General features: G+C 42.6%; 1 protein-coding gene across 6 annotated transcripts in view; it reads left to right on the top strand.

Moving 5' to 3' along the window:
* The window catches only part of CDH20 (cadherin 20), a 328,467-nt gene that overhangs the window by 239,944 nt on the left and 74,548 nt on the right, over nt 1-13,975 (top strand). For 5 of the 6 annotated variants that reach the window (XM_072152733.1, XM_072152734.1, XM_072152732.1 and 2 more), the window contains one exon: nt 10,860-11,220. The exons of the other annotated variant lie outside the window; for it this stretch is intronic. In XM_072152733.1, the coding sequence (XP_072008834.1) occupies nt 10,993-11,220 (228 nt within the window). In that variant the 5' untranslated portion in view covers nt 10,860-10,992. The remainder of the gene's footprint in view (nt 1-10,859; nt 11,221-13,975) is intronic. 6 annotated transcript variants of the gene reach the window in all.

Below are 13,975 nucleotides of genomic sequence, written 5' to 3'. Positions count from 1 at the left end.
AAACAAAGCGCTCAATGTCCCATGGCAGTCCTGTGCAAGCAACTGGATTATCCATTTAATCTGGAAAAAAGCAGCATGTAAGAGGTCACTGTTTAAGGCAGTCTATTCAAAGGCAGATTCTGTGCAAAACATGTCACCCACAACACTGCTGTCATTGTATTGATAGGTTTGGAAAGACTCCTCAAAATAGAAAGACTTCTAGAAAAAAAAATGATATCTATGTGTATAAAATGCAAAAGAACTCATTTCTTCTATGATAATATTGAAATTTTAGGTTTCATTATGTATCTCATCGGCATCCTAGAAACAAGCTTACAATGTATGCATTAAAAATATCAAGGACTTTTACACAAATACACTTCCCTTTAGGAATCCCTAGAAAATGTTTACACAATTGCTTAACCCCTTATCACCGAAACTAGTTTTCAGCTCAATGACCAGACTCAATTTTTCAAATCTGACATGTCTCACGATAATTGGTTATAACTTCGGAACACTTTAACATATCCTAGTGATTTTGAGAATGTTTTCTCGTGATACATTGTACTTCATGTTAGTTATAAAATTTAAGTGATAAGTTTTGCGATTCGTTCTGAAAAAAAGTGAAAATTTGGCAAAAGTTTGTAAAAATTCTTCATTTTCCAAGTTTGAAATGTTCTGCTTTCCAGACAGGAAGTAAAACTACCCAAAAAGCTTGATAATTAACATTTACGGAATGTCTGCTTTATGTTGGGATGATATTTTATGCATCCTCTCATTTTTCTAGGATGTTATGAGGTGCAGAACTTTAGGTGCGATTTTTCTCATTTTCATGAAAATTGCCAAAACTCACATTTTGAGGGAAAACTCAGCTTTCAAGTGACTTTGAAAGGCCTAAATAATAGTAAAACCACATAAATTACCCCACTATAGAAACTTCACCCCTCAACGTATGTAAAACAACTTCTATTAAGTCCATTAACCCTTTAAGTGTTTCACATGGGTTAAAACAATATGGACCTGCGATTTAGAAACTATGGAATTTTTTTGGAAAATACATTCATTTAGGCCAAACTGACAGTTTCAGAATAAATTTGCAACGTTTGAATAAATGCAACGTTTGAAGCCCAACTCCTCCCGAGTGTACTGATACCCCATATTTGGTGGTAAACTTCTGTACGGGCGCACAGCCGAGTATAAAATGAATGGAGGCGCCATTCACAGCAGATTTGTATTGTCACATTGTACGACCTATAAATTTTTATTTTTTTTGGTAATGCGAACATATGAGGGCTTATTTTTTTCGGGATGAGATACAATGTATAGATAATTCATTTAGGGGGTCTATAGCTTATTCATGAGATTTTATTAACTATTTCAAGGGGGACACAAACAAAATCATCAATTTTTATTTTGGATTTTTTGCATTTTTTTTCCCCCGCTCACTGTAACGTAAAAATAATATTTTATCTTTATTCTCTGGTTCACCACTTTGCGGTGATACCTCATTTATATAGTTTTTCTTATCTTTGCTCAATTTTCCTGAGCAAAACCAATATTGGAGAATATCGCATTGTTTTTACTATTGACAACTTTTTAGTGCCGTAACTTCTGTATTTTTCTGTTGTCAGACCTCGTTGAGGGCTTATTTTTTGTGAAAACAATTGTTCCTTTCAGTCGTATCATATTAGGGAACGTAACTTTTTTTGATCACTTTTTAGAACATTTTTTGTGATGGTGTTTGATGAAAAATTGTATATTATGGGACTTTTATTTTATTTATTTAATTATATAATAAAATTATTTCATCTTTTTTTTTTTTACTTTTTTACATTTTCTACTTCTTGGCTGGAACAAGCGATCGTCCGATCGCTTATTCAAGCCTTTACACTGCAATACACTTGTATTGCAGTGTATAGTGTAAGTAACTGAGCATGCTGCGCATGCTCAGTTACATACAGCCGGGTCCTGCCAGGAAGCACACCGGGGGGGGGGTCCGATCCACGCGGGACAGAAGAAGCGTACGCGTCAGAAGAAGTACCCTTAATGGCCGCCGTAAAAAGCCGATAGGGCAGTCATTAAGGGGTTAACAATCATATTGTCCAATGGTTCATCCTTGTTATATGTTTATATTCATTAGTACAGAGAGAGAGAGAGATGGGTAAGAAATTACTTAGTTATAAACATAGTTCCCTCTACTTTTTAAAGGGTTTATTCATATATTTGTAATAGTATCCCCTGGTGTTCAGAATGTAAAGGTATGTGCACTACATTAGATTCTATTAGACATGCTTGCTCTATTACAGCTCTAGACATGCTTGCTCCTCTTAGTACCAGGAAGTAAGAGTTTGCTTTATGGAGACTTTGCCAATTACAGCCGACTTGTATGCATGTTGGGACTCATAGCCATTGATGCTCCACTAGGGTATTCTGGGAAAATATGCAAATAAGCTTTCCAGAAAGGGATAAGGAAAACAATGCCTCTTTCAGCTACCTTATAAGGCAGCTCCCTAAACTCCAAGCAGGACTTAGGAAAGCCTATAGACATGATGTAAGATGGAAACCAAAGCAATATAGCTATTCCAGAAGGAACAAATTCCCAACTGTAGACAGCACTGTTTCAATGTTTTTTGATTGAAAAGATTTTTATTTCAAGATATTTTATTCAAAATTCACACAGAAAAAACTTACATACAGGTGTATGCCATAATCCAGCATGGACTTTGTACATAACTACACAATAAATTAAGATTCACTCCTATCTTTGCAGGTACAAGGTACAGATTATAACACCCTAACTCTATGTCAAAATACAATGCTACTCTAGCAAACAATTTCTGCCAAACAAAAATCATCTGTTTGTTCAGGGACGGCGACAGACCTGTGGAAAAACACAAAAATGAGGCAGAAACCACTTCTTGTCTTTATATGTACTTGTTCCCTAGGATCTGAGTGCTGTAAAGATTCCCTGCAGCCCTTGTTAGTATCTGAAACCTAACATGAGAACTAGAGATGGGCGAATTTGTTAAAATTTGTTTTGTCCCGATTCGCCGAATTTTTCGAATTCAAAACGAATCACGTTAAAAAACAGGCATTTCCTGGCTGCAGAGAGCCTGTAGGGTGTTGTAGAATGATGTGCCATGCTTAAATATGCATAGGGAGCGTGGTTTGGTCTTCAAACAATGCTGTGTTTTAGTATGACACGCACATGACAGCCGTGGCTCTTAGAATCGCTTCACTCTTCACTTCCATGTGCACTTACATAGGCCAACTTCCCCAAATAAGCGAAGCAGGAATGTAGCCTGACAAGGTAACGTCTGTGGAAGCTCGAAAGGACCGAGTTGAGGGCCAAGATCCCACTATAACATCAAAGAGTGCACTCTTTTTACACTGACATCAGATGATTCCATAGATTACGACAGAACCTGAAAGACCCCCAAAAGAGTGCAGAGGATGTCGGCAGTAATTTTGCATTGACGTCACTGATCATGGTAGGCCACAAAGTGGCACAATGATAAGAGTGTGGAGGTGGCGGCAGCAGAAGCAGCAGCAGGAGCCCACAGGTGGCAGCAACATGGTGGCAGCAACTGGGATAGCCACAGAGTGGCACAATGATTTAGTGTGGAGGTGGCATCAGCAGCAGGATCCCACAGGTGGCAGCAACATGGTGGCAGTAACAGGGAAAGCCACAGAGTGGCACAATTATATAGTGTGGAGGTGGCATCAGCAGCAGCAGCAACAGGAGGCCACAAAGTGGCACAATGATAAGAGTGTAGAGGTGGCAACAGAAGAAGCAGCAGCAGGAGTCCACAGGTGTCAGCAACATGCTGGAAGCAGCAGGTGCCTGCAGAGTGGCACAATGATATAGTGTGAAGGTGGCATCAGAAGCAGCAGGTGCCTGCAGAGTGGCACAATGATATAGTGTGAAGGTGGCATCAGTAGCAGCAGCAGCAGGAGGAGCCCACAGAGTGGCACAATGATATAGTGTGTTGGTGGCATCAGAAGCAGCAGGAGCCTGCAGAGTGGCACCATGATATAGTGTGGAGGTGGCGGACAATTCCAGTCCCTGGTAAAGATGGTAGGAGGCAGATGGTGGAACTAGCAGCAGATGTGTGGCATCAGGCAGGTGGCAGCATCAAAATAGTAGCTGAGGCAGGTAGTTAGAACCCCGACTCATTTCTCAACGTTTGGAGGAGGCGTCATGGCTGATCTAATCTGATGCATTAGGCATTGGTGAGTTGAAATCCTGGCCGATCCAAGCCGGATTCATCTTGACAAAGGTCAGTCTCTCCACATTACGGGTGGACAAGCGGGTTCTCCTGGGGGTAATGATGGCCCCCGCCGCACTGAACACCCGCTCTGATGCCACACTACTGGCTGGGCAGGACAGCTTCTCTACTGCAAACTCCGCAAGTTGCGGCCACGCATCAAGTTTGGCTGCCCAGTAGTCTATGGGATCCTCTACCTCAGGTGGTAAAGTGCTGTCCAAGTAGGCCACCACCTGCTGGTGCAGGGTCTGCTTCATGTCAAGCTGCTGCTGCTGGTGGCGTCTACCCTCCCAGCTCCCCTCAGCAGCCGTGGTAGTAATACGTGAGCAATGACTGCCAGGAATCCCCCGGTCAGACCTGACAGAGGATGGACAATGGCGCACATAGGCAGCGGCCAACTGTGTGCTCAGCATTTCTCTATAGTATGCCAGTTGTTCCTTCCTCTCAGCAGCAGGAAAAAAGTCACCCATTTTGGACCGGTAGCGAGGGTCCAAGAGGGTGGAGAGCCAAAAGTCATCCCTATGCCGGATGTTGACTATTCGGCTGTCACTAGTTAGGCAAAGCAGCATGCTGCGGGCCATCTGTGCAAGTGAGATGCGCTTCTTGGTCATCTGCCTCGTCTTTAACCTCCTCCGGATGCTCCTGCTCCTCCTCTCCTGTCAACCGAGTAGAAAAACCACAAATTGCACCAGACTCTGCTTGTGTTCCAATGTCCTCCTCCTCCAGTTCAGCCCCCACCGGACTCATGTGGCCATGAGATGTAGTCTCCACTTCTCCAGTGCCCTGACCAGACAGATTTTGCAGCATGAGTTCCAGGACATGAAGCAGTGGAATGACGTTATTCATCGCGCAGTCCTGGCAACTGACAAATAACGTGGCCTCTTCAAAAGACCTGAGCAAATGGCAGGTGTCACGCAGGAGCTGCCAGTGGCTGACATCAAAGTTACACAGAGGAGTGCTACGGTCCGCTTGCATCATCAAAAAATCATTAATGGCTTTGCTCTGTTCATACAGGCGGTCTAACATATGGAGGACTGGAATTCCAACGGGTGGAAACATCACATATCAGACTTGTGGTAGGCCGTTCTGGCGCTGCAACTCGAGTAGGGTGTGCTTGGCTTTGTAAGAATGGCTGAAGTGCGTGCACAGTGTCCTGGCCATTTTTAGAATGTCTTGCAGATGGGTGTAAGACTTCAGGAACTTGTTGACTACCAGATTGAACAAGTGCGCCATGCAGGCCGCATGGACCATCCCTCCTCTGTCCAGCGTGGACAGCATGTTCCTCCCATTGTCTGTCACCATGGTTCAGATTTTTAGTTGTCACGGAGAAAGCCACACATTGATTTCTTCTTGCATGACGCTGAGCAGTTTCTCCCCTGTGTGACTTTGTTCGCACAGGCAAACCAGGTGTAGAACTGCGTGACACCGCTGTGCCCTGCACATTTGGTATGATGGGGCAGCACTTGTGGAGGCTGAGGTGGTGGTGGAGACGGAGGAGGAGGACACTGACGCAGGAGCAGCAGTTTGACAACGTGGAGGAGAAAGCGCCGTCTCTTGTGGAAGTTGTTGGTGTGGCTGGGCGGGAAGCACATTCACCCAGTGGGTCGTAAAGGACATATACTGGCCCTGGCCATAATTACAGCTCCACACTTCCGCGTTGCCGTGCACCTTGGAAGAAACTGTTAAGCTCAAGGACTGGCCCACCTTCTTTTGTACATATTGGTGAAGGGCTGGCACAGCCTTTTTGGAAAAAAAATTGCGGCTTAGAACTCTCCACCTCAGTTCGGCACAAGCCATTAGTTCTCTGAAGGGTGGGGAGTCCACGACTTGGAAACGGAGAGACTGCAGTACCAACAACTTCGACAAGAGCACAGTTAGCTTTTGCACCTTAGGATGGCTGGACGCATAGAGTTGTCTTTTTGTAATCACCTCGCTCAACGACTGCTGGCGCCATGCATAGCGAGGAGCAGGAGCATCTGGACCGGGAGATGATGTCAAAGACAAACAGCTCCCTTCGGCAGAGGTGCTGGAGCCTTTACTTGCTGAAACAGCATGTGTGCCACTAGGTACTGCTGCTGTTGCTGCGCCTGCATTATGGACCGCATCTGAAACCCGTTTCTCCCAGGCCATTGGATGGTGACGCTGAATGTGTTGGCACAGGGCCGTGGTGCCAAGGTTAGCTCCCTGGCCACGCTTCACTTTCTGCCCGCAGATAAGACATATACCCACGCTGGCTCCTCTGGTGTCTTTACAAAAAACTGCCACAGCGCTGAGGTGGTAATTTTACCGCCAACACTCTGCACTGAGCGACTAATACCGCCGCTGCCTTGCTGAGCCCTGTGCCACTGCTTATTTGGGCCTGCGAATTGCGATTTGTACCCCGCGAACGTTTGCCACCCTGCTGACTCACAGCCACAGTAGCAACTTGCTGCCTGCTCCGCAAGCTGACCCTCTCTTCACCCGACGATGATGAATCCCCTACTACACCTGGCTCCCAAGTGCGATCGGCTATACCATCGTCAATTTGCGCTTCCCAGTTACTGCTACTCTCCTCACCGGTGTCAGTATGCACAGACTGCCTACTGCAGTAAGCAGCGGAAGTCTGCCCCACCTCTTCATTGCAAAGCAGATGCTGACTGTCCTCAAACCCAGACCACCTAGTAGCTCTCTGGCTCTGAGAAAGGAACAGGACAGAGCCTGCTTGAGGACAGGTGAGGGCCGCTGACCTGCTCCTGGGCCATGCCAACTAATTGTTGTATCCGAGGAACCTATGGACTCTTGGCTGGGGTTGTCAGATGTTATATTTGAGGAATTGGATGACCTTGGGTTGTTGATCAACACACTGCAACTAGATGACAAAAGCAGCTCTGGCCTCACAGAGTCACCCCTGCTGGGACATCCCTTTACTGTGCTGCCACCTCTGCCTGCTCCACCTTTCTGTCTGACATAGTGGTTTATAAACTACGTGAATTTGACATGTAAATCTGGCTGTAAACTAGAGCCCCCCAAAAGGTATTGCAATGTGCGTTGTACAGATACCCCACAACTGACAGTGTAATTTCAGCGAAAATCACTGTATAAACTATGTGGATTTCACACGTAAATCTGGCTGTAAACCAGAGCCCCCAAAAGGTATTGCAATGTGCATTATACAGATACCCCACAACTGACAGTGTAATTTCAGCGAAAATCACTGTATAAACTACGCGGATTTGACACGAGAATCTGGCTGTAAACTAGAGCCCCCAAAAGGTATTGCAATGTGCATTATACAGATACCCCACAACTGACAGTGTAATTTCAGCGAAAATCACTGTATAAATTACGTGGATTTGACACGTAAATCTGGCTATAAACTAGAGCCCCCAAAAGGTATTGCAATGTGCATTATACAGATACCCCACAACTGACAGTGTAATTTCAGCGAAAATCACTACTGTATAAACTATGTGGATTTCACATGTAAATCTGGCTTTAAACTAGAGGCCCCAAAAGGTATTGCAATGTGCGTTATACAGATACCCCACAACTGACAGTGTAATTTCAGCGAAAATCACTACTGTATAAACTATGTGGATTTCACACGTAAATCTGGCTTTAAACTAGAGCCCCCAAAAGGTATTGCAATGTGCATTATACAGATACCCCACAACTGATAGTGTAATTCGAGCGAAAATCACTGTATAAACTACGTGGATTTGACACGTGAATCTGGCTGTAAACTAAAGCCCCCAAAAGGTATTGCAATGTGCGTTATACAGATACCCCACAACTGACAGTGTAATTTCAGCAAAAATCACTGTATAAATTACGTGGATTTGACACGTAAATCTGGCTGTAAACTAGAGCCCCCAAAAGGTATTGCAATGTGCGTTATACAGATACCCCACAACTGACAGTGTAATTTCAGCGAAAATCACCACTGTATAAACTATGTGGATTTCACACGTAAATCTGGCTTTAAACTAGAGCCCCCAAAAGGTATTGCAATGTGCGTTATACAGATACCCCACAACTGACAGTGTAATTCGAGCGAAAATCACTGTATAAACTACTTGGATTTGACACGTGAATCTGGCTGTAAACTAGAGCCCCCAAAAGGTATTGCAATGTGCGTTATACAGATACCCCACAACTGACAGGGTAATTTCAGCGAAAATCACTGTATAAACTACGTGGATTTGACATGTAAATCTGGCTGTAAACTAGAGCCCCCAAAAGGTATTGCAATGTGCGTTATACAGATACCCCACAACTGACAGTGTAATTTCAGCAAAAATCACTGTATATACTACGTGGATTTGACACGTGAATCTGGCTGTAAACTAGAGCCCCCAAAAGGTATTGCAATGTGCGTTATACAGATAACCCACAACTGACAGCTCACTCCTGCAGATGCATGAATGTCAAACAGATTTCTTCCTATTCGATTTTGTCACTAAATAGAACTGCTATTTGGGGTATACAGATCCCCCTTAAAGAACAACCAGGGATTGGTCCACCAATCACTACTGCAGATGCATGAAAGTCAAACAGATTTCTTCCTATTCGATTTTGTCACTAAATAGAACTGCTATTTGGGGTATACAGATTCCCCTTAGAGAACAGCAAGGGATTGCAGCAAGAATCACACAGTACTATAGCAGCAGCTGGACGCTACAACATGAAGTGTGAAGTGCTGAGATAGAAAATGGCTGGATTTTATAGGGCTGTGTGACATCACATTAGCCTGCCGGTCGCTGATTGGCTTACAGGTCTGCAGATGTCATCGGGGGTGTTCCTTTCTACTTCCCAGAGTTCTCTTCCCCATGTAACATGTTGTTCTCGTGCCCATTTAGCAGAAACATGAGGGGAAAAAAACAACTTCGTTCCTGCGAATCAGCATAAACTTCGGCTTTGTGGCGAATTAAATTTTTCCTGAAATTCTAACCGAAGTTAGAATCATTAGAATCGATTCGCCCATCTCTAATGAGAATTCTATCTTTTCTCACCATCCATATCCAACTTATTAGAATAAGTTGAGAAATGGGCTGCCTGTCTACAAAAATGAGCATACAGTGTGTATATGTCTCTAGAGTAGAAGCTACCCTAAGGAAAGCATTTCTCTTTGTAAGTTATAATATGTAAAAGAACAGATTTTGTATATTAATATAATAGATAATACATTTTAGAATTTATAACAAATACACAGCTTCCCAAAGTACTGCATATTCACTGTGAAACATGATATTTGCATACTGAATCCATTTTCAAACAAAGTGAAAAAGGGGCAAACTATCCAAATCGTTAAGGCACATGGCGCTAATTTTAACGACTGCTGTATAGGTCCATGACAATTTGTATTATAGAAGCTTTATTGCTTATATAATGCTCACATATACATCAGCACTGTACACAAACTGTGATCACTAACCAAAGCTTGAACCTTAATATTACATTCTGTTGTTTTTAGCTTGTGAGCTACAGCTGTGCTGAATTCTTAAGAAGTGGCAAGTAAAGGGAAATCGTATACATTATGGCTTTCTCAGAGACATGCAGCTGTTCACTTGCTACCAATAAATTAAAGTTAAAAAAAAGTTGTAAAATGTATTGTCACAAAGTTGCCAAATCATAAATAAACATTGGTGTAATTGCCTGTGCGAGCCAGATGGAGAGAGGACAAGAGAGAAAGCAGAGGGAAAAAAGAGACTTAAGGGCCTCTAAACTGAGCAGCTCAATGTTAATGGCATAAAAGATGTTCTGAGTGTTTTGACTGAGTAACTTGAGCGCAATGCCACCTGATTAAGTCTCAATAAACTGTTAAAGAAAAAGTTTATAGATTCAATAGCCCAGAGTGAGGTCACCAGCTAATCTGACTTCATGACAACAAAAGACGCTTGACTGATGGGAGAGCTTTCTGCACTGGAGGTCAGCATTCCTTTACCTAAGCCAGGGTTTAAAACTAAAGAAGGAAAATCTGTGGGTCTGACTTGCACAAAATCATACAATGGCATGTGACAATCTCCCATGTGGATCACATCATGATTAACTGACCATTCAGATCAGGGCTGTGTCCCTGCATTATCACTACTTATATGTGTCTCTCGAAAACAGCAATTCAAGTGACATAGAGTGCCACGGCAAGCGTAAAATAATAATTAAGGTCAGGAGCGATCCAGATTTACCATAAAAATAACCGCTCTACGCTTTTGTGTCTCAACAAAATATATATTTAGAAGAAAAAAGCAGCTATCCTTGGAAATTGCTTGGTATTCTATTTTCTGGAAGCGAATGCTTATATTCAGCACTTTCAAAGGGCTTCTCAGATCATAAATACTGTATTTCTGAGAGCATGCTGTTAACTCCAGCAAATCAATAATACAGTGGAACCCTGTTGTAATCAAAGTAGCCAAAGTGAAGTAATCCTCCCCACTAACTACAACCCCCAGTGTGCCTGTGTCCAAAGGTACTTTGTTGTATATAGGAAGATAACAGACCTCTTTGTTCCTAAACATACTGTTCATATTTTATTATCATGCTACCCATGCGAAAGACTCCACATCTTGTAGCAGAAAATATCATTATTTCCACTGAAGATGTCATTTGACTTTATGCTTCTTTTTTCTTTCCCAGCTTGCTAGGTATCTGCTGTTAGGACTGCCATCAAAGACAAACGATCAAACACCTTTACACCACTTTATTTATTTGACATCAACTTGTACTGCGCTACTTTTATCAATTAAATCTCAAAAGACCTCACAAGAGAATGCGATATTTGAGGAATTATCCTGGCCAAGGTGTCTACATTTACTATATGATGTTATTGGAATTGACAAATGGAGTTTTAGCATCTTCCAGTCAGCTTATTAGAGAGTTGGGCGATAAATCCCTGAACAAACAACTGATGCACAATCGCCTGAAGAGGAGTTGGGTATGGAACCAGTTCTTTGTCCTGGAGGAGTACACAGGAACAGAACCGCTTTATGTCGGAAAGGTAAGATGTTCCAAATAGAATACTACATACCGTACTTTGCCTTTCCTCATTTTGTCAGACAATGTACAGAATAAATTTATGGCACCTGAAAAGGACATGTTACTGATGTCACCTTGAGATATCTGGAGAACATTCCAGCTGCCTAACGTCCAATGAAATGAATACAAATCTTGCATTAACTAGGCAGCTCCCCATTTTAAGGTGCCAAACACATCAAGTCTTCCAGTAATGTGACAGCTTATTACAGTTTTACAGCTATTCCAGTAGTGAATGATGATAATCTCATGTTTCAATACATTTACTAATTAATCCAGTTTTTGTCCTTGTACAGATCCATCCAGCACAATATCAAGTACATGGCATGAAACATTGTTCTTTATGTATATAATCCAAATCTGCAAAAATGTAACCCTGCAGTATCTCCTGGCTGCTCCCTTCTGTTGATATCTCTGTTGACAGATCAAGAATCAAATGGATCATTTTAGCATCATTTATAGTTTTAGTTTTAATAAAAGTGAGATCAGAGCACACCGACAAATCAGCACTATCTGCTGAGTAATGACCAGGGGCACTCTTTTTAAAGCATAACTACATTTTCAACCAAATTGCATATATGATATATGATATAAGTAAATCTATGATATATATATATATATATATATATATATATATATATATATATGATAAAAGCAAAATTTGTAATACTCCTTATTAAATAAGAATAATATTCCAGTGTCCTTTTTTCCCAGCCTTTCTTCCTTCCTTTAGCAGTCTATGTCAGCTTCTTCTTCTTCTGCCTATGAAAGTTCATAGATAAGGAACCTGATAATGGTTCTAATGAATTAACTTTTTATAGGCACTGAACTGTCTTATGCTCTTGTAGAACTAGTGTTGTGTATCTTGTGTCCTATCTATCTGCTGCATATGCACTGCTAAGTCAGACCTGGAATAAATTTCAGCTATAACCTGCAAGGTAACGCAGGATAAGGTAAGTCCAGAAGGATGAGGTGTCTCCGCTCTTGCCTGCCCTATGCCCTGTCCCACCATGACCACATTCCGAAAAAAGGAGGTATAAGGGCTGGAAAAACCACAAAAAATCCTGACCGTATTCCAGAAATTGTGTCTTTTTAAATGCTGAGTACACAAAAAAAAAACTGTGTACAAGTATGATAAATGTGGAGCAACGTGTGAAACTAAGGTTTTGTAGTAAACCTCAGCCATATTATCTCTAACTTTAATGGGCTCTAGTGGCATTGCCATCCTGGGATATTTCTTACCATTCAGGGGTTTATTTATCACATTTATTTTAGGTCTGTTTTAACAGAAAAAAACTGAAAATTCAGTATGTGTGTTCTGTACAGGAATGGCTACCAAGGGATGTATAGTCTCACAATGTAGGCATCTGATGGAGATCTGTGAATGGCACTTTGGTGGCGGCCTCACAGGCTAATAGAGCCATAACCAAAACAAATAGTTAGCTATTTCAAAATTCAACTATGACCTCATACGAATGAGGATCCTCTTTACCCTGAATAGAATGGTAGGATATACATGCCCTGAGCCTTCAGCAGTCCATAACATTGAATTGAGGAGCAGCCTGACACTCCAACTATATAGGGTAAAGTGGACCTCTATTCTTGGAGGTAAAAGCTGCCAGACCCCCCCAGGATCAGGGATTGTACACCAAGAACGCTGACATACTGGTGTCCCCCCCCCCCCCCCCCCCGGCAGGATCTGCTCCTCTTTCAGCTTCTTATGCCCTGGTGCGGACAACCACTGTCCAAACTCAGCTGCGCTCCGATACTGTTAACAGCCATGACAGAGCAGGGCGCTAACACTGCCTGCTCTGTCACACTGATCACTGCAGCCAACAGGACGGTAAGCGTCCCAGTGCTGGGCACCTTACTCCGTGTGCGCTGCAGTGATCAGCTGGAGGAACGTGCCTTTTATTCAGGGCATCCACTGGGCATAATAGATCAGCAGGAAGGCTGATTTCCTGCCTGCTCCCATCCCTCCCCTAAAACTCCGTCCGCAACCGGCCCGAAACTCACGGCACGAACTGCGCCCGCTACCACAAGCCCCCCGCACCCAAAAATGGAAATAGTTTCGCCATCCTGTGATGCTAATAACTTTAGTGTACGGAGCTGGGGAGGTGTGATTTTTTTTTGCCTAATGAGCTGTTACCTAATGCTACCATTTTGAGGACTGCATAACCTTTTGATAACGTTTTATTACTCTTTTATGTGATGTAAAATGGTGTAAAAGTGGCACTTCACTGTGTTTAGGAATGCTGTAATCCGAGCTCCGACAGTCCTAAATTGATTCTAAACTAAACCGTCAGTTTTCAGGTTAAATTACCGTACTGGCACTTTGCCATAAGTAATTAGGTTTTGGGTTGCAGTTTGGGCACTCTGTCTCTAAAAGGTTTGCCATCACAGCCTTATAGTGTTGGTATGTGTAGTGAACAATGGCCTTTAAAAGCTGTCATATTCTGTGCATTGCACTGTACAGTGTGATTGTATTAAATCACTTTCATGGCATCTCTGACAAATATTTGTTTTCCATTCCTATAAGGAGCTGTTTCTTATGTATCACATACACAGTAATTCCTAGGTTTAATGATGCAATTATAATGTCCTCTTCAGTGGCTCCACTCTTTGTAGAGGTATGCAGCAGTGACTATAGTTCCAGGCTATTTGTATATGACAGTTGCTAATTACTATCATGGTAATTTCCAACTAGTGAAATGTCAGTG

Source organism: Engystomops pustulosus, chromosome 5 (assembly GCF_040894005.1).
Source record: "Engystomops pustulosus chromosome 5, aEngPut4.maternal, whole genome shotgun sequence".
Classification (NCBI taxonomy): Eukaryota; Metazoa; Chordata; class Amphibia; order Anura; family Leptodactylidae; genus Engystomops; species Engystomops pustulosus.
This window is presented reverse-complemented; position numbering and strand designations above follow the sequence as displayed.